The sequence below is a fragment of the Pelecanus crispus genome, chromosome 11 (assembly GCF_030463565.1).
Source record: "Pelecanus crispus isolate bPelCri1 chromosome 11, bPelCri1.pri, whole genome shotgun sequence".
Taxonomy (NCBI): Eukaryota; Metazoa; Chordata; class Aves; order Pelecaniformes; family Pelecanidae; genus Pelecanus; species Pelecanus crispus.
This window is the reverse complement of record NC_134653.1, coordinates 170,997-197,817: the sequence shown is the minus strand read 5'-3', so window position 1 is coordinate 197,817 and position 26,821 is coordinate 170,997. Positions and strand designations below refer to the sequence as shown.

General features: G+C 38.3%; 1 protein-coding gene across 1 annotated transcript; it reads left to right on the top strand.

Annotated features, from left to right (window-relative positions):
• Positions 1-158: 158 nt before the first annotated feature.
• Positions 159-25,773, top strand: LOC104033247 (BTB/POZ domain-containing protein KCTD5). Its single transcript, XM_075718125.1, has 7 exons — positions 159-401; positions 10,658-10,766; positions 11,884-11,975; positions 13,126-13,221; positions 16,376-16,492; positions 22,837-22,962; positions 25,729-25,773. The coding sequence occupies exons 1-7, from the start codon at positions 159-161 to the stop codon at positions 25,771-25,773; spliced, it is 828 nt and encodes a 275-aa protein (XP_075574240.1).
• The last annotated feature ends 1,048 nt before the right edge of the window (positions 25,774-26,821 follow it).

Genomic DNA, 26,821 nt, shown 5'->3' with positions numbered 1-26,821 from the left:
CGGCCCCCGCCGTCGGGTCGTCGCCAAAGGCCCCGGCGAGCGAGGCCGCTGCGGCGCTGGGCGGGGCGGGGGAAGGGAGCAGTTCCGAGCGGACGCTTCCGGTGGGCGGTGCGCCCGGGGACCTGTAGCTGGGGCGGACCCTTCCGGCGGCGGCGAGGATGGCGGCGGAGAACCACTGCGATTTCCCGGTTCCCCCGATCGGCGGCCTCGGCCTGGGAGGCGCGGGCGGGCCCTGCCGCCGGTGCAGCTCGGTGCCGCCGCCCGGCACGGTGCCCGGCAAGTGGGTCCGGCTGAATGTGGGGGGCACCTGCTTCCTGACCACTCGGCAGACGCTCTGCAGGGACCCCAAGTCCTTCCTCTTCCGCCTTTGCCAGGCCGACCCCGACCTGGACTCGGACAAGGTGAGCGCGGGCCCCGCCGCGCCGCTCCGCCCCGCCGGGCCCCCTGCCCGCGCCGGCCCCGCGGCGAGGGAGCGTTGCGGTGGGCGCCCCGGTCCCGCGTGGGAGCCGGCGCTGCCGGGGCTCGTTGCGCGGCGGCGCCTTCCTGCGGAGCGGGCCCGGGGCCGCCTTCCTGCGGAGCGGGCCGCCCGGGGCCTCGCTGGCGGTAAGGCGGAGTAGAAAGGGAGCGCGGAGCTCGGTGCTGCTGGGAGAGGCTGCAGGAGCGGCAGCGCCGGGCCCTGCCGTCGTCGCGGGAGTTTCGCGGTAGCTTAACGAGCCTCTGCGCCTCAGGGCGGTTTAGTTTCGAGGGCGAGGGTGCGCCGGTTTCGTGCAGAGCGTTTGGGTTCGTGCACAACACAACTGCTTGTAAATACAACAAAGAGAGCACAGCATCGTTCGTATCTTTGTTTAAATTTTTATGTTGTCTCACCGGGTTTAGTTTTAGTGTTTTAATGGAGTATCTGCCTGCACTGATGTCGTGTTATTTCTGCACTGTCATCACCCTCTCGTTCAATTTCAAGAACCGGATCAAACTACTTTTGATAATAACCTCTCTCACTTAGCCCATAGCATTCTGCCTTTCAGCAAGTCTCTGAGTAAAATGTTACTTGCTCTGCATGGACTGCAGATGGTGGGTGATATGATGAATATTCAGGTATTCATTCTGACTCATTTTTAGTAGGAAAAGAAAATTTACTGATGAAGATTTTATTTATGGAGTGGTATGTAGTAATGGATGTAAAGTATTCGTATATAGTGCTGGCTCTGAAAGAGATTTTGGAGCATAATGGTCAACAATGGACTTCCAGTACAGTACACGTAGGGAAAAGAAGGGAACCAGCCTATAACCCTTGAATATATAACCAACACATTGAAAATAAAGAGTTGATTTTTGTATTTAATAATTTTGGGTTTTTTTCAGTGAGACTAGTACTAAATGTCTTCACTTTCTCATGTATAACTTCCAGAAAGGATGTCTAAATGCTTAAGAAGCTAGGGAACAGAACCTGAAGAGTGTTCCAGAGTTAGAGAAAAAGTACCTTAAAGTGGGCAGTGTGGGGATTATTTTTTGTTGTCTTGGGTTTGGGTTGGGTTTTTTGGAGAGGACTAACTGCAACTGACCTATAAAAATAAATTTTAAAATGTAGGTGGCTTGCTGATAGGTCAGAAGCCATCTTTACTTGGGAGGGAGTAGGAAAGCTTTCTTCTAAGGTTTCTTAAATAAAAGATAAGGCACACTTAATTATTAAGGCACCTGTTGTTCCACTGCAAAAAGGTTCTTATCTGCTGTCTCTCACTGTTATCAGAGACAGAGAAAAGGCACATTTTTAGAAGAAATGCTTTAGTTCTAATTAAGGCATTTGGCTGCCTTTTTTCACCAACTGATGAAATCAATCATCTTTCACAAGCACAATCAGTGAGGTGTTGCTATCTTGCAAAAATTTCACGAGGCTACTAATCTAAACATTTTCTTTTTTACTGTGTTTACATTTTTGGGTTGTAGCAGCAAATCATACATTTATGCTGAGGTTATTTAGCTAGTTGGTAGGATGTGGAGAGACCTGATGATTTTTTTTTCACATTTCTAGATTTGCATAGTTACAGTTGTTAATAGCTTATGTGACAACTTAAAGCTAGCTGCAGTCACAGCTGTAGAAAGGTGTCCTTTGCTTACAAGGAACATGCCTATGCATTATTTGAGCTGCTTAGATGTTACTGGCATCCTTTTTTGCCAATGTAGAAGTCTAATGGAAACCACTTTAGCAAGATGCAAACAAATTGCATTGTCCTGTCATTGTGAGTAGCCATTTTTATAAAACTGTAGCTGGTATAGTTATCTTTAATAGATTATTGTGCAAATCAGTAACATGAGGCAAGGAGTAGGTATAGAGAGAACTACAAATTGTTGTGGAAAATCTGGATTTAGAGAAAATCTTGTTATTCAGAGACGCGTTCTGTAGGCTTATGAACCTGGATGTCTTCAATTTGACGTACAAAAAGCAAAACCTTTCCTGCTTAAATATGCATTATGGTAGTCTTTTCAGTACAACATTTGTCAGAGTTTCATGGCCCATTGTCTTGACCATCTGTAGTTATTGATTTTCACTTCAACCATTCAGAGCCTGGTTTCTGCAGTCACCTGTCATCTTGGATTTTGCAGACATGGCCTACCTCTTTAGATTACCCATTATAGTGTATTAATTACCGTACCTAAGATTACTTAAATATATAGAGCCTTTCTTCCAAGGATTTGATTCAGAATCTTTAGATTCTTCATCTCCTGTAAACAGCAAAACATAATCCAAGCAGTTCCTTTTTTTCCTCTGAATGATAATAGATAACATAGATGTTCTTTCAAGAGAAAAAAAATCCTTTCCTGACATCTCGCCAGTTTGTGAATGTACTGTCTTGATACAATAACGCCTCAATAGATTGTCTGTATAGTTTAATTTTGGACTATCAGATGCCTTTAACTGATGAGCACAGATATTTTAAGGGAATAACTGGTGATATTTGTGCTACCATCCTGGACTCTGGTTCTCCTTTGCCACATATACGTAAATCAAAATCTGATAGTAACAGATCTGTTTTTTCCCTCATGGTTTTACTTTTTGGAGTCTAGTTATGAGCTGTAACCTGATACTAAGTTGACATATTTTTCTTAATCATATACTAAAGATTATTTACAATGACTACTATGCAGCACAATTTTGTGCTTATAAAACAGTCGTTTGTACACGGTGCAGCTGGTAGATGAAGATACTGCCCTCTTAAAGCTTGGAGCATTAGAGCTGGTCTTTGACCTATAATTCCCTGGGTTTGATTTCATTGTGTTTTCTTCACAATGGTGTGGTTTTTTTTTTTTTAATTCCATTGTGTTTTCCACATGGGTTTTAAACACCTAGTTTTAAACTTCAAAGTGAGAGACAATGTCTATTTGAGCTCATAGGTAGGCTGATGCCTGTTACACCCATCCCAGACATACTTGTCCCTACCTCCAGATGAGGATGTGCAGGAGGTGGGGCGGGGAGAATCCTGAGGGGTGAGCCAGCAGATGAGATTATCAAAACTGGTAGCCACAGCCTTCTGTTTGAAAGAACTATGAAAAATCTAACCGTAACAAGGTATATTATGTTGCCTCTATGGGGAATTTGTCTGGAATGCACTTCAGTAATTCACGCTGGGAAGTTTTAGATGTATTTTCAACGGGTTAATACTGAATTGTGCTCATAATACAAAAGACATTTAATAGTTCATAGACACATTTCATACTCCTCTGATCATACTCCATTTGATAAGTATGTAACTCAGCAAAAAATGAAGGAGGAGGTATACTTTTTTGTAACTTCAGTGAGTTAAACCAGCTTGTGAAAAGTTCTGATGTTGTCCAAGCTGACAAAAGGGAGGGGGGCAGGTTGCACATCTAGAAGCAAGACCAAGCAAAAGAACCAGTAATTAAATTAGCTCGTACACCAGTAAATGTATGTCTTTGAAGAAAAAAGTTTAGTTCACATTATTTCTTGCTTTGCAAGATTGCCAAATCAGAATCTCTAGAAAATGAAGCCATAAGAAATGCTTATCTCAGATGAAAACAGACCTATAAGCAAAACCAAAAATTAATAGAGCTGTTTCTGCCTAAACTCAACAAGTGAGGCATATCAAAAATAACCATGTTGATACATTAAGAAGTTATGAAACAGGTTAACTGGATGAGTTTATTAGAAATGAGAAGAGGAAACTGAAATACTTCATAGGTTATACTTTACAAATATCGGTTGCGTACATAGTGATTTTTCTCTACTGTAATACTGGTTTTTGTTATTTAACTACATAAAGCATTAGATTTCCTTAATGCTTGCTATTGAAAAGAATTGAAAGGTTTCAGGAAAGGTAGCATGTTTGCCTTCAAATTACCTTCAGGTGCTAATGGTGAACAAGACCGTGCAGCCTATCTGTTGGTGTCAGATACGTTTGTAGTTGCAACAGAAGAAACATTAACCTCGGCACACCGTGTGGCAAAACTAGTGTTGAATGGAATGAGATAGTGATGTTGATTCTCTGAATTTAGTATGTTTCACAATGTGATATGCATCTTTGTCTTTAAGACTTCTTTGTCTTTAAGACTGTTTGAGAATCATTTCAGCAAATGAATGAGTGGTTCTGGCCATACCTACCGTTCACAATAGGATTTGTTTTACGGAGTATTTAAATCTTGCTTTAGAGATGAATACATAAAAATAGACAGGCAGAGTCTTGCTCACTTTTTCATCCTTGTTTAGCTTATGTAATGCTTGTATTGTAAGTTTTACTGCCAGATACTTCCTGATTTCAGCACCTTTCTATTTTATCTATATACCAGTTTTTCTCTTATAAACTGTTCCGTCATTCTTTAAACTTTCCCCTAAGCGAGAAGATTGTCAGCCTTTCTTAATAAGGTTTTTGGCAACAGTATTCATGCTTGATTTTTAATGCCCTTCTAAAATTAAGCATAATTGTACTGAGGTAGAGTCTCTTAAGGAGGGAAGCAAGCAAGCACTGAATGTTTTAGAAAAATCAAAATCTTCCTGACAGCACATTCTTAACTGTCAGCACTAAAAAGTATCTTAATTGTAGTCATTATTCTAACATATAACTGATATAAAGGTTATTTGTCCATGAGATTCCTGACTAGTTAGGTGGGTTGTGTTATTACTATAGGTTTGATTAGTACTGGCAGTCTGCTGATGCTCAAAGTTTTTAGGCTACATAGTTTGAGAAAAATGTGTTCTGGGTACCTACCCCAAGATGTAAAAAGCATAGAAGGTAGGGGAGACAATTATTCCTAAATCCAGATTGTCAAATATTATTGTATTTCTGTGCATATTGCTGCCTTTAGTAGAACTTCTGCTTGCTCAGTGTATGTAAATGATGTCAGTTTTTTAGATACTCATGTTAGAGCGCACAGCCTTGAGCCAAGAGCTTGGCAGTGTGGATTCTGAGTGTGTCCATTCTGGAAAAGTATTTGAGGAGAAGTCTTTGGACTAGTTTTGACCTCAATGAAGATAATTAACTGGAAATAAATTTCTGTCATTTTAACTAGTGTTTTAATGCAATTCTTGGGACGCATGTTAAATGGGATTAGGGAGGTGTATGTATTTGGTCCTACTTTTGAGTTCTTCTGGAATCCTGTACCTGATTCTGGTATCCACAATTCAAGGTCACTTCAAAAATTGGAGGACTTGGAGGGTAGTCACAAGAAGAAATATGATCTGGCAGAAGATTATAAAGAGCAAACCTGGGTTTTTTTGGCAAGGAGTTTAAGTAGTGACTTCTCAGTCCAGAAGTGCATACGTGGAGACTAGAAATCTAATGGTGAAGCCTGTTCAGCCTAGCCAAGGTATTGTGAGATCCAGGTAGTGAAGTGTGAAACTATAGATGTCCAGGCTAGCTAGAAAGTACATATTTTTAACAGCAACAGTAATTAGTTATTGGAATGGCTTGCACAAAATGGTTAGGTCTCACCACTACTTTCTGAAGGTTAAATTTCACTGTAAATAAATTGAGTCATATGTATGTTTTAAATGAAGATCAGGCTAAGTATTCGTTATGACTCCTTTGAGCCTCAGTCTCTATAGAAATTGAAGTGGAAATGTTTGAGGCTGGAGTACACGATCATTTAAATGTTCTGGGCAATATTTTTGAAATTCTTTGAAAACACATGTGCATTTTGAGTCTCCGGTCTCCTCAAATGCTGGATTGTAGATATGCTTTACAGTTATTTCTTAAGGAAAAAGAAATATGATTGTGAGCTACACTGACTTTTCATTGGTGTGCTGAACCAGGTAATTGAAAATTTAAGAGCAAGTTATTAGGCTGCCTCTAAAATTCCATGGTATTTGTAACTTGGACTAAACGTTGGTGTGGGAGAGTGGTAATAAACAAATGCAGCCTTCACTGTACCTCAGCAATAATGTCTTTTAAAAAGGAGCAGGTATGGAAAAGGTCTAGGACTTAGGGACAAGGAAGGAAAAACTCTTGGTAGAGAGAAGAATGTAATGCAAAAATAGAACTGAGTAGAGATACAAACACCTGTGTGGTTAGTTAGCACTTTTGTGTTGGATGTGCAAAGACGACTAGAGCATTTGTTTTGAGTATCCATATAAAAAGTGGCAAAATTTGCGTGGAACACCTATGGGGTTGAAATGCGGGGTGATGTGACTGTACTGAATAGAGAGGAATCTTGAGTTTCAGCTGCTGTTCTGGTAAACTTTAACAACTATTTGTATAAAATATACATACAAGAGAGAAAACTGAGATGTTACTAGAATATAGATTTGTCTGGCATTTGTGGTATTCACCTGAAACTTGGGAAATGGCATCAAAATACCCACACGAGTTGTGTCAGTGAAGATTGAAACTTGCTCAAAGCTTGTAGAAGCCTAATTAACTAGTTAGCAGGGGAAGTGGCATAGCTGGGACATCACAGTCTGTTAATATTCAAGCTGGCAAGCTTAAAGCCAGTTCAGTTATGTCTGTGCAAACTGTAGCTACGCCTTTAAACTGTCTAGATCGCATTTGAAATGCAATTTATTATTCTTACCTTTCAATAAACCAAGAATGTTTCTTTTAGAAAGAGTGTCCAAAATGCTAATTACACATGAGAATACGTTTTTTCATGTGCATGTGGATGAAGCCAATGCTGACAATATTCTGAAAGTGTGGGAAGACTTATGACCCATATTTTGAGAGTTCTAGGTGGAGCAGATGACTGCATTACTGTGTCAGCTTTTATTGGATGTATGTTTACATAAATATGCTTAAAGGTCTAGTGTAATCAGCTTTTCTTAGCGATTTCAACATGGAGTGCTTAGTGTACATTGAAGGATAATCAGGGAGCTCACTCTAAAGGAGGAGTGAGAAGGAATTTTCTATAGGAAGATGCCTACAAAGTCAGTTTTGTGCCTCTTTTGGCTGTGCATTCTTTGCATATTGTTACAGTATTTTTTTACTGAATGGTTTACATTTTGGGTCTTGACTCCCTGGTGCTAGTCTGTAGCACACCTGAGTTGTAAAGTCAAAGTCCAAGACACACACCTTTCTCTTTGGAAGAATGTTAATCAACACATGTTTTCCGTATCTGTAATCTGGGTAAGCAAGTGGCCAGTTACTCTGAATTGTTCACTCTATTCATAATTTTGCATGGAATTTACATACTACAGTGAACCCTATTGACAGAATTTGGATCGTCCAGTGCTAGAATTTAGCCAGAGTTCTTTAACTATTGCTATTTACTAATGAAAAAAGAAAAATAAGTTACTATTACACCATAAATTGTAAGACTTTTGGGTTTCTTTTTCTTCTTTTTTATTATTTCTTGAAGGCACATTGTTGCCCGAAAGGCTTCATGGAGTAAACTATCACACTAGTGAGATGGCATTTTATTCATATGTGGTATATTACACACATTTGGTACGGTATTTTTAGTTATCAGTGTGAAGATTAAGCATTTTTATAGATTCTAGATGGTAATTTGGTGAGGAGGAAAACTTGATAGTGGTTAGGAAAGGAATTAGTATAACAGGAAAAAAAGTGAGACGAGGAATGATGGAACGGAAAAAAAAGTTTGTAGATGATGAGGAAAATGGTTAAAAATAGGTAGAAGACAAAAACAATTCTATCTTCTGTTTCACAGAGTGGGTGCTGTCAGTATGTGTAAAGCATGTTTGGTGCAAGTGCTAATAATAAGCTCTGGTGTGCGTGCTAAGCTAATGAATACAGGTAGTGCAGGTTGCTGGTGACCTGTCATTGGATGGAAGCTGAAAGAGAAGGCCTGACATAGCTTGTTCCCTTTGTGTTTTTGTTGGAAGCTTGTTTAGTATATAGAAATCTACTGAGGTAAGAGTAATTTCAGACACCGTAGCTGGTTAAAAAAACAAAACAAAACAACTGTTTTGAGGCCTTTTGTGCAAGGGGTGAAGTAACCATTGTTACTTGAGATTTCATTTAGAGCTTTTAGTTATTTTGCTTCTGTGACCCACCTGTCTGTCTCTGTAATGGTGTAGAGCTGGTGGCCAGTATTGCTTCGGAGGGTGATGTGAGAAAACACTGTAGTGTAAAAGAATGCAATAATCTTATTGCAGAAGCTTGTTTCTAGAGACTTATTTCCCTTAACTGGGAGGACTTCCAGTTTTGTAAGCCCATATGTTTCTTAAATCAGTTCAACTGATGACCAAAGACTGCACTTTTTTCTTTAAAACGGTGTTTCTTTTTATCAGTTTGATCTTCCTTTCCACCTTCACTAGTTGCTGTTCCTGTATTAAATAATACTTTTCATCTTATAATTCATACAGGTTCAGCTAATTTAATTTCTTTGGGTTGTATCTGCAGATTGTTCATTCTTGAAGTGTTTGGGTAATGTAAGTTGAAGTGTTTGGGTAATGTAAGTATATTTAAATGGGAAACATTAAAAATATACCATTTTATGCACGTCATCTGCCTGCTGGTTTTGGTGCATAGTTTCACTTCTGTGAGACCATGAGTTTAGGCCAGAAGGAATTGTGATAAGACTTCATCAAGCACTGTCTGCTCTGAGTGTAGGTTAACTGACAGCACATTTTAATGTATTAGCATTTTCCTGACCAGTTAATTTTATATAAAATATAAAACCCGTTCACTTCTGAAATGATAGTGTGCGAAAGTGTGTAAAGCATTTACCTTGTAGTTACAGAAATATGTTTATGTTTTTTGTAGTTCAGGCTGTGGTCTTTCTACATTCTACCAACCATGGTTAGACAAGTGCAGTTATCCAGAAACTAAATCCATGTACCTGAAAATACATCCACCATCTTTTTTCCAATGAAACATTTTAGGAACTTGAGATACTCTTAAGTAGAGAGAGTTTTCAGGTATCACAGTTCAGTAATCAAACCTTTACATACCAGCATTAATGTCCAAATGCAAAGGATTGGGTCAGTAGAATTTTTTTCATGTGGAACAACAAGTGTCTCTATCAAATGTATTTTTTGGGGAGATTGATTCAAATTTAGCTAGGATTGGTGGTGGTGGTGATGCTTTTTTAGTATCTCCTGTGAACTACTAGAATATTAAAAATAAGTAAAAAAATATATTTGGGGTGCTGCCATATCTCTCCAGTATATATCTGCAGGATATCTGTTGCACCAAAACTTTAGGTGCTAAAGAATTAATGCTGTCAGTGATCCACTTGATAGTAGAAAGGAGCAGTGGATCTATTAGACATCTGTCTTACCAATCTTCCTTAGACCCCTGGCCAGCACAAAGTATGGCAGTACTGCATTGATCACAGGTGTTCACACATAGACTCTAAATTACGTAGGAAGTATCAATTCTGCTCCTTTATCTGTCAAGAATATCAGCTATGCAGGTGAATTTCTTGAACTGTGTTTTGCATTCCACAAAATGCTGTACTCTGTTCAGTAAAGTGAACATCAGTTAGTTCAATCTATCCCTTCTTTGTCTGCATGAGGTAGGTAGGAACTGCATCTTCAGTATACTTTTTTTTTTTTTTTTTGGAAGATGCACATACAATCCTTGCTTGGTACACAGCTGTTCTCAGTGCCCTGTGAGTATTTGTACATCTGAGCTAAGACAAACCCAAAAGTTTTTAGAACAAAGTGTTGAGGTTAAAGAGAAGGTAGGTTTGTTTGCCTTTAATTAAAAAAAAAAAAAGCAAACAAACCAAAACCAAAACAAAAAACCTGGTATTTGAACCTCATTGGAATGTGCCCTTTGTTCTGATTCTTCAGGTTTCCAGGCAAAATGATAGTTTCCTGGTTTTGAGTGTTATTTTTAACCTTAATTTTCAGTGTTCTCACTTACTGCTTAGGTCTTTCATGCTGACTGTTGATAATCTTTTGATAAGGGGTTGGGGGTAATTGGTCAGGTAAGAGAAGTTGTGTAGTACATGGTTGAGTTGAGTGATCAGTCTGATACAATTACAACTACATTGTTGAATTCCTTTCAATGTCTTTAATAAATCTGGTTTTAAGGGATGTGACTATGTCTAAATACCTGCTTGCTATTCAGATGCCAAGCTGAATACTGGCTTGTAATTCCTCCTTAGACATTCAAATCATTGTGGTTTTTTTGGCTTTTTTGTTTGTTTGTTTGGGGGGTTTTTTGTGGTGTTTTGGGGTTTTTTTGTTTTGGTTTGTTTTGGTTTGGGTTTTTTTTGTTTTTGTTTTTATTTTTTTCTAATCTAGGATGAAACAGGTGCCTATTTAATAGACAGAGACCCGACCTACTTTGGGCCAGTGCTGAACTATCTCAGACATGGGAAACTGGTTATTAACAAGGACCTAGCTGAGGAAGGTAAGATGTTACTAAATCTCTTGCTTTCTTGTCGCTTGCTTATTAATTTCACTGCTTTTGAGTCACTAAAAGTAACTTACAAGTAGATGGTAAATCTTAATCAGTCTAGCATTTCAATCTCTTTCAAGTGAAGCTGATAGGTATCCTGCAGTTACAGTATATGCTGTTATTTGAGTGTTTTGAGTATGATTCCTGATTTCACAACCCCCATCCCAGTTAGAAATAGAACATAAATATTCAAACATCAGGGGAGATGCCTTTTATCATATAATCTTGTCTCTTTCTTGTATGACGCTGTGAAATATTTGGGTTTAGTCCTCTTCAAGCAAAAGAATACTGGCTGGGAAACAAGCTTTTGAAGATGTAAAGCGAAGTAAGAGTGAAGTTCTGGGATGTTCAGATGTGTAGAGTATACTCTTGAAGAGTAAATCTGCCCCCAGCTTCTCCCTCCCTGTCCCCAATTCATATAAATTTTACCCTAATGGAGGATGACTGTTTTAAACGATGTAGCACTACAACTGTGTTGGTAAGGTATTGAAGAAATTGATCAAAGAGAAATACCGTCTAACAATATTAGCAGGAAATAATGTGAAATATAATTTCCATGTACATTGTTAACACATAGAACAGGTAAAGCTTGAACATGTGAGTGGGAGCAGTCTGTAGTATGTATCTTTAAGCTTTTGTTTCAGGGTCTGAGATCTCAAATGACAGGAAGAAAAATTTTCTGCACACTAGCAGCTACAGAGCTTTTCAGTAGGACTATTTGAATTTCTTTTTTGTATTCCAGCCTGAGACGGGGCCTGAGCTATGGTGGTCTATCAGTCTGCTATGGAATGGCATTTGTGCTCCTTTTTTTTGTTTCCTGCCTGTCATTCTGTATGTGAAATGGCATCAGTTTTCTTCGGGGGGGGTGGTTTATGACAGTTTTTCAGAATGAGCTAAACTTTGAACTACATGTGCCTGAAGGAAGCCAGAATCATTAGGTTGGTAAATGAACTAGGGCAAAATAAATCATTTTCTGTAGCTGTAGAGAAGATAATCTTACGAACTGGTTGGTGGGTTTGGCCTGGAATCTTTGGTTACACTCTCTTTCCAAAAAATGTTCTCGTACTAGGTGTACTGGAAGAGGCTGAATTCTACAATATCACATCACTAATAAAACTGGTAAAGGACAAAATAAGAGAAAGAGACAGCAAAATCTCGCAGGTGAGGCTGTTTTCCAGTGTGTTTTTGATTATTTGTTCTATGGCAAGTAGAGGGTGGGTTCCATTTTTTTCCCTTAACTGCTCATTTCTCCAGTAAGATACTGAATGGCTGCCTCCATCACTGGCTGAGCTGGAACCATTAGTACGCAAAGATTAATATTCTTAACTGCCAGTACCTGCCAGTGTGCTTACAAAGGGCTCAGGCATATAGTTCCAGTTCTTGTTTAAAACCTGAAAATATTCTAAAGAATTGTTGAAAAATGTCTGGTAATAGTAGAATTTGTTATAATACCATTTCTGGAAATAGGTATTTTAGAAAACAGCTTTTGTAGAGTATGTTTTTCTCATATACATTTAAATACTCTGAATATGATGAGATTGCCTAGCTACGGTATAGCTGCTGTTGATGCAGTATATTTATACAGCATACTTACAGATGCTGTTTAGCTCCTGCCATATGCTTTTGTAGCAAAGTTAGTTTCTTTATTGGTAGTGCTCTGAAGTTGAGAAGACTCTGCCTCTTCTCATAGCAACTCATGAGTATTTCTTCATGAAAGTGAATATGATAAGCTGTTAAGTAAAGTATTCAAGTTTGTTCTTTAACTCTGCTACTCTGGCCTTCCCTGATAACTGAGTCTTCATGGAGATACTGCAAACTCATGTTGCCAAATTTCTCTTGAAGCCAGGTTGTGGGATAGCAGAGTTGCTCTGATAGCATTTTCTAAAGGGTTTCAGCTTAAATGGTCCTAGTTATTCATTGCTCTGGATGGGAAACTTTGACAGGGAGATAAAGACATTTTTGAACATGGTCGGACATTCCTTAAAGTTAGGTAGGCCTCTGCAGAACCTCAACCTTGATTTTGAATCATGTGGTTTGCTACCACATGGAACGATAGGTAAGTCTTAAGATTATTTTGTTACAGTTATTTTGTTAAGTAGCACTTTTAGTCCCTGAAACATTCATGAAGCATTGAGTTTTCTGCAAGATGATTCTGAACGGATGAGATTTCTTTATAAAAAAAAAAAAAAAGAAAGACAAGGTATTCAAGGTGGTGTTGCTTACCATTTCTAAAGAATAATGGCAACTTCAGACAAGTCACAAACATAGTGAATTCCATGCTGTATTGAGCATCTTTTATGTCTTCTTGAAGGTGCCAGTCAAACATGTGTACAGGGTGCTGCAGTGCCAGGAAGAGGAACTCACTCAAATGGTTTCCACAATGTCCGATGGCTGGAAATTTGAACAGGTAAAAAACCGATATGAGATATAATTACAAAGTCTTCTAAAAATTCAGTTGTGTGAAAGAGGAGTATAAAGTCATTTCTATGTATCTTTTTAAGTGCAGTCATTTTCAGAAAGTGGATAGATAAAGATACACAGTTAAGTTAAAATTTGATATTTGTATTCTTATTTGTCAGAGAACAAAAAAACTGTAGCTTTCCAGGAGGTAAATTGTGCTGACATTCTATAAAAACATCTATATTGTGTTTGAAATGTAATTCTTTGGTGTCTACACATGAGCATTTGAAGGGTGAATAAATGAAAATTAACTAATACAAGTTTATACGAATGGTAGGTCAGATATAAAGAGCTCTGGGTAAAAGAGATGAGCTTGGGAAGAAATGTTTGTCAGGCCCAAACAATGGTTCTTCACGTAAAGGACTGATACACATAGGAGGGTGAACTTAACCAGCGTGGATGTGAAGCTGGATAGGTGTGAGCTATGTGAATGTTTTTGTTCTTTGCACTGCATAAAAACAGCTTTGTGCGTACATTCAAGAATACATTGTAAAATTGCAAGAAGATCTTTCTGTTATCTTTGCTCGTCTCTGTAAATAAGAAACTAATACGCGGGCTCTTCATCCTTCACATTCCTAACCTACCAGAATATTTAAACTGCATTGGAGCAATGAATCTCTTAACTCTGGAGTGAGACACAAGGGCTCAGCTGCCGGCGTCTTTTTCGGTGTCTGGTGCCAACTGTAGGAGAGATTGGAATAAGCACAAGCCTCTTATCCTGTGCAGTCTCACTCTAGTAACACAACAAAGGAACATGTTTAAAAAGCATGGTACACAAAGGTAAAAGAATGTTTTGTTTACGTTTGAAGAAATGTGTAAGGTGCTAGTGTCATGGAGACAGCCATGATCAAACAAACTAAACCAGCACAGAGGAAGCTTCTTGTGCTTCAGTTCTGCGGCTCAAGTATGACCAGGTCTGTTTGGCCTGCCAGAAGCTGAATGTTGTTTAAGTCCCCGAAGAAAGCTCTCACTTCAGGCACATGACTGTTCTTTGACTGGTGCGTTGACAAAGTTTTTTTGACATTCTTCTTTGTCATGAGAAACTGTCATTACAAATAGAGATTCTTTCCTTTCTAACAGATTAAATGATACTATGGCTTTTACCTGTCCTAAAGCCTTGTATTCTTTGGGGATAGTGTATTTAGGAGTAATACTGCTTGGACAGTGCAACTGCTGAAAGAACTATTATAATCTCTTTTAGAATTTAGAATCTCTTTTAGAACTGGAAAATTCCAGTGTTTTTCTTGAATGTTATGCCCTTGTTGCATCCAGCTTTCTCCCTACTTCCTCCCTCCCCCATGTTGCTCTCTCTTGGACACAGTTTGAAGTAGATAAACACAATGGCTGCATGGTCTCGTGACACTCAGCTTCTCATTACCTCAGACCAGGCCGTTCTCTCCTTTGGTTGTGTTGCAGACCTGCTTTTAGCAGACATTATTCACTTGAAACATGAGAATATTCTGTACAGTCTAAACAGTTTTATTGTTAACATTTGAGAACACTGTAGCATTTCCATAATTTTTTATTTTTTCTAAGCTGGTGTTGCTCAGCAGCATCCTTCCTTCAGAAGCAGTCTTTGGGGTAGCACCTACCGTGCTTTGTACATATTATCATTGGTGGGATACAAATCATCAGCTTTTTCGGAGGAGTAATATTCCTATGGGTTGAGAGTCCTTGTGCTCTGTGCCCCATGTAACATGTTTAAGTGGTTGGTTTTGATCAAAAATACTTCTTTCCCCTTAAAAGTTCAAAATTTTCTTGTAAAATACAATTGGATGTGATGATTGAATAGGAGTGAAATGTGTTAAACTTCTGGTGCACTTACGCAGATGTACTGATGCACTTTTCCAAAGAATACGACTGAAAGCGCTGCTAGAATACTGCAATTATGTATCAGTACCAGTCCAAAAACTACTGCCAATAGTGGTGCTGCCCCGCTTTTGTGATTTCAGGGGGCTGTTTTGTAAGTGATTTTTAGCTTCAATTGTTACCTCTTCAGGCAATCAGGAAAACCAATATTTTGGCAGTACTGCATAACGAGAAACTTTGGGCTATACAAAATTGCTATATGCAAAGGCTTTAGACAGCAGTGGTGTGTCAGTCATGTAAATTTTAACAATTTAATGTAACCTGAGTCTGTCACCATAATGCTGTCTTAAATATGTTCACTATATGAGGAGGACGGTATTTAGCTGCTGCCTTCAAAATTGCTCACATAACAATAGCAGGGTAAAAATAAATTTACTGTTCATGAGCCTTCCCATCAGTAGTAATCTCCAGTTTATTCAAAATAGGCAGTTGTTGTCTAGTTTTTCACACTTAATTTAAAGCTCTAATCTTCCTCAAGTGCACTGGCAGGCTATGCTTTAATTTAAATGGGCTAGGAATTGTCATGTATTATTAAGACAAAATATTTTTTGTAATAAGAAGTTGAGAAATTTAGCTGAGGTTGTTCTGAACTTCTGAATTATTAGACATTTGGCAAGTGTGAACAGAGTTGGTTTTTTTGGGATGTTTTTATGGGAACAAGACAGACAATTTTTTCCACTCCAGTTATTTTCTTGGATCTTCTGTAAATTACCCCTTCTAAAACCAATTTAGAGCACTCAACCTTTTTTCCTCTAGTTGACTCAATATGTTTCCTTAGCTGCATTTTGTTTATCAATATCTGGAACAAGATGAAGCTCTTTCATACCCAGGCTTGATATATTGCTTTACATAAGACTTTCCAGTTTTATATCCACGTTACCTTCTGCACTTGGCAAGTATGACAGGAAAGTAATGCTCGCTTTCATAATGCACCAAACTTTGTTTATGTTTTTCAGAGTAGTGGGCTACACCACAGTGATACGGGGAGTTTTCTGACTTACTATCAGTAACTCTTAACTTCCTTTGAAATTACAAAGGGCTTTGCGACCGGCTCCGTAAATTTTCAGTATGTTGAAATGAAAGTTGTAGCTTGATAGCAACCTGTTCTAGTGGCAAGTAAAACGTTACCTGAACGTTTGAGCTCATCTGTTATTTGTACGATTTGGATAATGGTATGTGCTTCAGCTTTACAAAGGTTTCTTTTTGTGTTTTGCTTTGATTGGTTATTTCAGCTTGTCAGTATAGGTTCCCAGTACAGCTGTGGCCGGGCCCAGCAGTCAGAGTATCTGCTGATAGTGTCACGGGAAGTGAAAGGGGAAGAGAGATGCTTCCAGAAATGCTGCAGTGAGGTGTGTCACACCATTCTTTTTGCCCTCACGCTGATATGCTTGGCCTCCTTGCGTTTCTGCTGCTTTCAAATCATTCCACTTTATTCCTGGATGTACGGCACATAGTAATTTGTTTGTATTTGTGACTGGCTTTTATTTATATTCACGGTATTTCATTATACATTATGAATGTTCATATTGTAAAAATAATAAAAAAACCCAACCAAACAAAAACCCCTTAGTTAAAGGTTTTTCTTGCAAAGAGTTCTTACCTTCTCGATAGGCAACTTCTTTTCCTTAAATCTTCCTCCAAAGCTAACAGCCTTTGATCCATACTTTTTAAGTAAAAGTGGTACAATTTAAACATTAGGAGCCCTGTAAATAAAGCTTTGAGTTCACTGGGTTCAGAAAGGGACATTTCTGTGTTAATCATTGTTCCAGTTTGAGTGTATTTCATCCACCTAACAGCCAGTTAAGTTCTGAGTTCAAACTCTTTATTTCTGGTAACTCAGAACTTAACTGTTTTTTTTGGGTGGATGAAATATATTCAAACTGGAACAATGCACAGGTTCAATCCCTGCTCACTGCCAGGGGGGTTGGGCTCGATGATCCCTCAAGGTCCCTTCCAACCCAAAGCATTCTATGATTCTATGAATAACAGAATTTTTCAGAAATAAAATATGGAGGAGTGAAGGCAGAACAAAACCAGCAGTTTTAAATCTTGTCTCAAGTGGAAAGAACATCCTGGGGTTTTTTGGCTTTATTTTTTTGTTGTTTTGGTTTTTTCCCCCTTGGGAAATTTCCTTGAAACCCAAATGAAGAATCATAGCTTCACTTATTGGCTTTTTAGGCTGTCTCATGCTTCCTGCTCCCCTCGCCCTCAGGTCACTGCTTTTTTAATTGCTGTGTCACTTCCCAGTGTCCAAGAGTTTGGGGAGGACTTTTTGCTAACCAGTAACATTGGAGGCAGTTTCCAGTGCTTTACATATCTGTTGCTCCATTTTGGAGTGTCTTATGTGAATTGATTTGGGAACCTGGTGTTCTGTAGTATTTTTCATCAGTAAAATACTCGGAGTACTTGTTCTTTTCCTTGCTATATATGTGGTTATTCAGTCTGAAAGACCAGTATAACATCAGGAAGATAGCATGACAGTAAAGTGACTTGATATGAGCAGCACCTTGCCTATGAGTTTACATGGACACTTAGCCATGCAATTCTAGATTTTAAACCTGGACTGTCGCCTAGCTATATTCCAGAACCTGTTTTCAATGTAGCAAGCACTGTCTGTTTTTTGCAGTTGTATAGATGGCATTTGGAATGTGGAATTAAGGCACTGGGTTTGCAGACTTTCTGGAACTGAGTAGGAAGTGTGGCCTGTTGTTAAGGATGTGTAGGGTACAGGCAGCATGATGTTATTTGTGTGTTACTTGTGTCCTAGATGGCTCAAAGTAAAATTCAGCATAATAAAATGGGAGATGGGGAAGGCAGTGAAGAAATAAAGGTAGGTATAAAAATTAAAAAAAAAAATCTGGAAGGGAATGAATTTTCCTTCCTCCTAGATTTGAAGTCTGACAGTTGCATTGAGAGACCTGAAATAACTGTTTGCGGTCCTGGTATCAGTCATCAGTGCTGAGTTTAATGGCTGATGTGTATGTATCTTTATAGCCTTTTGCAAATCCTTTGAGAAGGCAGTAGAATGAATGCATTATAACTCTAAAAGGTGTAGAGGCCATTCTTACATTCATAGAAATTGATTCTGTAAAAAAAACTGAGGGGAGGACTTTCTTTTATTCTATCAACTGTTAGTTAGTATAATTAAAAAAAAGAAAAAGACGAGCTTTCCAAAGCAAGCTTTCTAGTGTACAAGGAGTTCACCACGTCTGAAATAGAAGCAGTAATATTCAAAGTATAAGAATATTTAAAATAGAATTTGAGAATAATTGTTACAAAATTTACTCAGTTTTCAGAATCGGACCATCACAGAAAGAGAAGGAAATTGGTAGTTGTGAAGTAGAAGAGTTAGTCAATATGAGTAACTCCAGTGGGAAGCAGAGAAAGACAGGGATGCTGTTTGTGCAAGTTGGAGTGGTTATCTGTGATGGTAATACTATTACTAATTTGTCCTGTAAATGTACTGTATAGATTCTGAATCAATATTACTAAACCAGTATAGCAAATCTGTATAGGCAAGTTACTGGAATGTGGCTGGTTTTGAGATCTGTCTCAATTCAGTTAAGCATGAGATTTGTTCTCTTCAAAAATAAGGTTCCTAAAAGTGATGCAGCAACCATTTTGACTATTCATAGGGATATTTTTAGGTATACAGTCATTGATTTAAGACAGGAAGAGATTCTGCTGTTGAGTAACTTGATGCAGGAATCATTTGACCTATTCTCTCAGCTATACCGCTTTTGTCATCTGTTCTTCTTAAATAGTCTTTTTTGAAAGACACAGTTATCCTCTCGTAGAGCTGCAGACTTAGGAAACATTCTTCAGAAAGTTACTTCGTTATTGTCCCTGAAATCATTCTTAAATCTTTCCTCTTTAAAAACAAGCCTGACCGTAGCTGGGCATCAGGTAGTTTCTGTCCACCTTTACTTATGCCAAAGTGGGTTTGGGTTTTTTTTTTTAACTTTGCCCTTTCTGATTGTCATCTTTTATCTTACTTAAAAGTTCAGGCTTTGTGAGACAGGAATTTCCCTGTTGTTCTTTCTTTGTCTTTTCAGGAAAATCCTGACCTTTATTGGCACATCAAGCAATATAATGCAAATAACTGTATTTCTGCTGATTAATAATAATTATGCTGCTTTCTATTCCTGCTTTTTTTAGTTACAGCTGACAGCCTACTAGTGTCAGTGCCCTTATTCCATGCAAACAGTGAATGGATCACGATCTAATGAATTTTCTGTGATACGCAACATTGGCATTTTCCTGTGCTCATTTATGACACTGTCAGGGCTCGCAGGGACGCTCAAGCAGGGTCACTCTGCTTTAGTAAGGAGTGTAATGAAGCAAGTCATGGAAGGAAAAAAACAATGAGGAAAAATACATACATGCATGTATACATATGTATATATAATCATACAAATCTATGAAATTCAGGGTTTCAAAATGTTCTTTTTTTCCTTCCTTAAGTTCTTGGTCATTAAAACTCTCTCTACTGTTTAATCCCCATGAGCCAAAAAGAGTTTGTCCTTTCAGAAAGTCTGAGAAACAGTATGCTGGATAATATGAAGTCCTTTTCCTCTGCATGCATGCTTTGCAGACCTTGGATTACTCTGATTTGTTGTGGGTTCTTTTTTTTTTTTTTTGAAGGGGGGCAGGGACGGATGGACATGGGGTGGGGGAGTTGGGAAGAATCCTTTCCAGTTTATCAGCACTCTTCTTAAAGTGTTGCCACCAACACTGGGAACAGTGGGGTGACTTTTGGAATACAAGTGCTAAAATATTGCTTTATTTCTGATCATACTTTCTGACACAACAGCTCAGTCCCAATCTGCAATCATTTTCCATTGTTTCTTCTTCTGCCATCACCCTTATTGTTGCTGATGCATCTCAAAAAGCTACGATGAAGTTTCTAGCATGCTATTGATACTATGCAAATAATACATTCTTAGTTGCACACACATGGAACTGCTTACAAGAGTATCATGTGTTGGAGTTTTGAAGAACTTGTGTTTAATGTTGCAAAAGTGACTTTATCTTGAAATGCACCAGCTGATTAATAATGACAAGAAGTCATCCAGATGTTTGCAGACAGCTAAATCAATAGTCCTGTCCAACTAGCTAATACGTAGTCAGTCTGCCACATCTCCTAAAAAGACTTATGTGCAAAAGGTCAACTTATTTGGATTATGAAGCATTAGTGGGGGATGTAAGTAGCTATCAAGTGAGGACTTATCAACCTTGTTGAACCAGGATTGATGATTTGGCTGATGTTTGGATCTTGTATCACATCTGCTTTGAGAAAGGTAATTTATTTCTTTTGAGCGTCAACGAGTAAAGAAGTATTTTTCCTGCTGGTAGTTGTTATCATAGCTTATCCAATACCAAGTTCTGGCCATTTTGCCAGAAGAAAAGTTGACTGTATACTAGATCAAATCATACGCTTGAGTTTTATTCTTCAAATTTCTCTTCAGAGAAGGTGAATTATGCATGGCTTTATTTAAACATGTATCCAACTTATTGAATGATTTCTAGCCTTGAAGTGGGTTAAAAATACAGTTTAAAATAGTCCTACATTTTACGCAATAATTGAAGCAGTTACTGTATTTGTATTATATGGTTTGTAATTGCTATATGATATATAGGATAAACTTTATACCACTTTAACAGGCTTGGAGCCAACTTAACTGTTTTTTTTTTTTCCTGAAAATTTGTGCATGATATTTTTTGGTGACAGGGAAGAGAATCAGAAAATCATCTCTATATGTGAAGTAAGTCTGGGTTGATTTTCCAGGTTTTCAGTGGACTTTCTTAGTCCATTTTGTGCAACTAAGCAACTAGTTACTTTATGGGTTTTGTGATTCTATATTACATAAATATGTTACAGTGCAGAATGCAGTGTCCATTGTGAAAGATTATCTGACTTAATGTCTCCAGATAAATGGTTCCTTTGTATTCCAGTGAGGGTGTATTGGTGCTTCTGACAAAACTGGGGGTTTGTAACTTCGTTACATGGTTTTGGTGGAAAAAAATGTCTTTATCACATTCATTTTTGATCAGCCTGTGTTCATTACTGAGTATGTATGTGTTTTGCAGAACTAGAGTGATGTTAGGAGTGGAGTAGGGAGGGAAAGGTTTCTGGTGATCACACCCAGACAGAGAAGTTAAAGTAGGTGGTCTGAGAGTGCTGAATTTTGATTGCCAGTACTGTTCGTTGGAGGCTGAGCCTTGTATGCTGTAGTACCATCAGGGTCCGGAAACTTTGACGTTGCCTAGGCCTGGCATCAAGTTGGTTCATTGTGCAGACATACTGCCTGCTGCTCTTTGTAGACATCGGCTCTGTCTGTCTGGAGGTGCTTGCTTGGCTGTCTTACTACAGTGCTAGAACATCTGAGCATCTCTCTCCTCTCTCTCCTTAAAAGTACAATGAGGCTTTATTTTCTCCTGACAGCGCTATATGGAAGCTACTTTTAACCTTGGTATACCTTCTGCTTTTGTTGGGGGAATAATCTTATCCCTCAAGTACAGATTCTGGACCAGGATTTCATCTTGGCTGCATCTTCCCTGCTTTAACAAGCTTTTACTCTTTGGTGCTCTGCTGGACTAATGGCAGTCCATAGTTTGTTTTTAGACCAATAACTACAGTGTTTCAGGTGTTGCTGCCCTAAAAAACAAGTCAAGCCTTTTCTATGGGTCCATTAGTAGGGCACTTTAATGATATAGTAGAGATTGGGGAATAGGAAAGCCTTATCACATGTGTGTGGTGATTTGGTAGGTAGATTTAGTACAGCTTGGGTAATGACATTTAGATACAGCGTATCTGTGCAACAGGTTGATTTTTAGGACCTTGATCTGTGTCAGAATTGATTCTGGCTTGGAAAGGCAGGCTATGTAAAGCTTCTAGCATTAGGTAAGTGTACTGTGTGTAAGGTAAGACAAGTTACATGAAATTTCTGCCATTTGATAAACATGCTGCATACGAGGTAGTACTGGTGTTGAGTGTATCCTTCTTTCTCAGTAAATTGTCATTTATCATTCAATATCGAGACTTGTAGAAGCTTGTAAATACGTCACATTTCATTATACATGGCTTCCGCTTGTAGCGCTTCCTTAATTAACTTCCTTGTAACAGTACATACGAATTTCAGATGTTAATCTTGGTGTCCCACCATACTGTGTCTTGCTGTTTTCCAATCAAATGCAAATTTTGTCTTTGTCCACTCAAAATATGTTTTAATAGAAGTATTGTTATTCTGTAGGTAAATGGTGGGTATCCCTTCAGGCTAAAGTGCTGCCTGCCTGCAGCCATTTACATGTTAAATCATGCCACATTAAGATACCACATACAAACCTTTTAAAAATTAACTTTGGAGGATGGGAAGGTTTTCAGTAAATAAAATAGGGAACAGGCTACTTCTCCACTGACCTGCCTCTGTAGCCTTTTCTTTCACAGTATAATCATAACCGTAAATCACTAATTCTGTAAATGTTTAAAAAGAAAAGCTATGTTTATCTTACCATCAGTGTATTTATCGACATCAAAACATATTTGCATTGAAGTGGAGAATCATGCTTCAGGCACAACCAACAGTCTGAAAAGTGAGGAGTGTTTGTACTAATGGTGAGAATTTATGGAATTTGTTCTATGTGGAAATACAATTGACTTTTTTTTTTTTTTTTCCCCCTTCACGTCTTTCAGCTGGTCAGTATTGGTTCTTCCTATAACTATGGCAATGAAGATCAGGCTGAATTTCTGTGTGTTGTCTCAAAGGAATTGCATAACACTCCCTATGGCACAACCAGTGAACCCAGTGAAAAAGCAAAGGTAAGTTACTAGACATTGGACTAAAGAAATGGTGTCAAATTGGGTGGGCTTCACTAAGTCGTGCTAGACCTACCTCTGTTCTGGACCGTTATTTAATTGGCTTTTTTCCCCTCGCTCATGACTAATAATATCCATTGTATGAGAGACTGTAAATGGTACAGTCATCATGCATTTGTTACACCAAATGGGTTCTTTAAATGAAATACTCTGTACTGTTCCTGATACCTGTCCTGTTTTTTCGCGTATTGGCGGATACTTGCTGTTTACAGTTGCGAATCTAGGTTTTGTTTCTTACACATTTGAATGCTTCCTTATTCTGCCACTGTTTCAGTTGAAAACTCTTTTTCTTACTTGAGTTCAACTGAAGAAATCTTACTGTCAAGAATGGAGATTGTAATATGCTGTCTCCGAAAAACAGTCATGTCGATATGTTATAAGTTGAAGGTATTTGTTAGCTTAATATTTTCAGGTTTCTACCTAGTTCTCTTTAGTTTCTGTAACCAGCTTTACAAAAAGATTGTAATGGGAACAATATTTTAGCCTTTTACTCAGTTGTCTTTCAGAGTTTGTATAAGGGAAAATGTAAAAACACAACTGAATAGTAATAAGGCAGACCAGTTAACGTATGTCAGTGTATTCTTCTCTTCCATGCATATTGAACAGTTCTTACTGTATTGTTGCTTTGTATGAGGAGATGGCTACAGACAAACTGGATACTTCTGTAGTTGGCTTAAAAGCTTTTCATTTAGTATATGTAGATGGGAAACAACTGGTAAAACATCAAGGGTTGCTTTTTCAAGAATCACCTTCAAAGAAATTAATCTTGAAATAATGCAAAGAATTGGTCTGGGTCTTTGCACCGAGGCCTCAAATAGATAAAAACTTCACTACTTTCTGTGCCTTGTAACTTGTTTATGCAGCTACACATATGGAGACATTTTTGTAAATTGCACTATAAAAATATTCCAAGTTTTATGTTGGATTCTTAGTGAAATGATTAATTTATGCTCTTTTGCCACTGTTGAGAGAAAACTTCCAAAGAGTTGTAAGGGATTAATGTAGTCAACGGTAAACAGTGAACCTGGGTAAGCTGTGGCTCACTCTTTCCAAAACCCTAGTCAAGGTCTGCTTTTGCCAGGATGCTTCAGGAAAACTTTAAAAGTTGACGAGTTAAAGAGGTGTGTGGTAATAATATATGGCTGAGATATGTACATGAAATAAAACATGGAATTCTAGAACCTAATAAACATCTTCATAAGGAATGGTAGTACATCTTCAGGGAACTTAAGAGGTTGCCAGAATTACATTGCATCCTTAATGTAAAAGAAAATAGGGATCAAGTGAGCCTATTAAACCGTAAATACAAGAGCTAGTTCAGAGTGCAGTACAACTCTGTAAATTCAATAGCTCCGAGAGAAGCTAAATCTTAGACCTCTCCATTGAAGTGCTTCTTGGTCATTGTTTCAGAGAAGAGAGCAGAGCATAATTTGACCAGGGTGATGAATAACAATTACTGTTAATTTTGGTTGGAGATGTAAGCATTCGTGCCTTTTGTCCTGGAAGAGTTGAGCTGTTGCTAGCAATTAATGGCAATACTTGACGAATCATTTTTTATATATTGTGTTCCTAATAGATGAATTATTTTTTTCCTAGGTATATGTTGTGCCTGGGAAAAAAAAAAAAAAAGAAAAAAACCCAAAAATTTCTTTTTGGTTGAGAGGCTTCTGACAGCTGTGTTCAGGAATCTTGACTGGACCTTGGGACCTGTTGTCTCAATAGTTCCCTCTTAGCCAGCATTAATCCCCTAGCCTGTAATCTGTTCATTAGTGTCTGAGCTGGTCTTCATGAAGTTCGTATGATTGAAATTCTCGTGTCCAGTGATATATACAGAATAAGGTGTTCATGTACTGGGACTGACTTTTAGAAGCCATGAGAAAGTCTTCCTATTATTTTTACAGCATGATGGGTTAGAGAAAACAAAAAACTGCCAGTATGTCATTTTTATTGACAAGCACTTCAATTTTAATTAATAGTACTGGACTTTCAGAATAGGAAAAAGCGTTTTCTGATAGCCCATCTAATCAAGCTTCACCTTCATTCCTCCTCAGAGACTTTTTTCCTTGCATTTTCATTTTTTTGGAAAACAGTTTGCGTAGTAAGTTAGTAGTTGACTTCCGTGTAACCTTCTAATACACCTAAGCGAAGGAATTTAATGGCATTTGGGACATTGACTTAAATGGTTCCAGTGGCTTTTACTGGTAGCCGTGGCACTAGTGCAAGGTAATCTGTATTCCCATGAGTATTCTTCTCTTTTGTACCACTTTGTTGACCTGTCACTCTTGGGACAAATGACTAAAGCTTGTTCATAATGTCTGCATCCATAGTTAGGTAGATTCTCAAGTGCTATCCTTTCCCATCCGTGGCAAAGAGTACATGGAGTTAAGGTACCAGCTTTACAGTTGTATTTATATTTTCACTGTACTTATGGTCTTTATTGTTATGTTGCATGGCACTATTGGCTTCTATCTGATGACTTTAGGGCATTTGAAAAAGGAGATTTTCATTAAATCTGTAACATTCCTCCTTGAAATTGTCTGCTGTCATACTTTCTTACAAAGAGTGGGGGTCCCAGATAAAAGTAAATAAATGTCATTCCCAGATGCTTCAAGCGTAAGTGGACTGTACTTTCTTGCAGCTCTGGCTCACTTGCAATCTCTTCTTTTCCCTTCTTTTCTCTATGCTTGCTGCATGCTGCATGCCACTCAGAGTGAGGATGAAGAAACGGATTACGATATGAATGACTCAGATTAAGTGTAAATTTCATGGTGAGCACTAGCTGCCCTAGGATTTTACCCAGTTGCTTTTCTGCCCCATCCAACTCCTACCCCCACTAGTGCTGTCCTTTGGCTACTCCTGGTGGTGTGTGTGTTTGTGATTATAGTTGTGGCATGGTTAACAAAGATAGAATTCCTGTTCTGGATATTGCTTCTTTGGCAGAATAATTAGTGTTGCTGTTGTAAGTTGTATTGTGATTGGTTCCCTTAAAGCTTTGCTGAGAAGAAAAGTTCTTCATGTAGATTCTGCAGTCAGAGTTGCTTTTCATTTTTATTTTCTGTGCACCAGCTTTTCTGTCAAACTTTTTTTTACCTGTAGAGGCATCTGATACAAACTTATTTTCAGCAAATGTCTGATTTGGCAATAAGTTAGCAAACTTGACTGAAGTGCAACATAGTCAAAAGATGGTCTTATCTGAGAATTTTGAAACTAACAATTTTTTAACCAAGACTGGGCAAATATAAGTAAATAGTGTGATCTCGATGCTCCAGTTGTATTTCTCACAGGAAACAACTGTGTCTGGGAGGGATCAGGTCCTTTCCACTGTAGTTTGACATCGTGTTGAAGATCAAGTCACAAGTGGAAGAACACAGAAGTTGCATCAGAAAGAACAACTTTTGCAACCTTTTCCTAATATGTCTGCAGGCACTGCTCATATTTTTTCTGCTATCCAATTTCTAGACAGTAACTTATCATTGAATGCTCAGTGGTACAGTGTGTGGGTAGTCACTTGAGCCTGCGTAAATTGAAGATATTTACCATTGCATGAGATTGAATTCCAGCTTCTCACCTATACACCTGAACTTTTTAGCTGTAAAGCAGCCTTGTCACTTATCTCTGAAGTGTTGCTTCCACATGGTGGAAGAAGAACCTACGTTGTTTTCTTAACTGATGCTAACAGAAACTACTACTGAGGTAGAATAAGGTCTTCTACCAAGTCTTCAGGAATGGCTGCAAGGAATGGATCAAATCTGAATCTTTCTTGAAAAAAAAATAAACTGGCACTGTGCTGGAATTGAATGCA

Bases quoted from the DNA above. Each gene is read 5' to 3' on its own strand.
- LOC104033247 (XM_075718125.1), top strand. From the start codon at position 159: ATGGCGGCGGAGAACCACTGCGATTTCCCGGTTCCCCCGATCGGCGGC. The intron at 402-10,657 runs GTGAGCGCGGGC...TTTCTAATCTAG, and splicing joins CCGACCTGGACTCGGACAAG to GATGAAACAGGTGCCTATTT. The intron at 16,493-22,836 runs GTGTGTCACACC...CACGTCTTTCAG, and splicing joins TCCAGAAATGCTGCAGTGAG to CTGGTCAGTATTGGTTCTTC.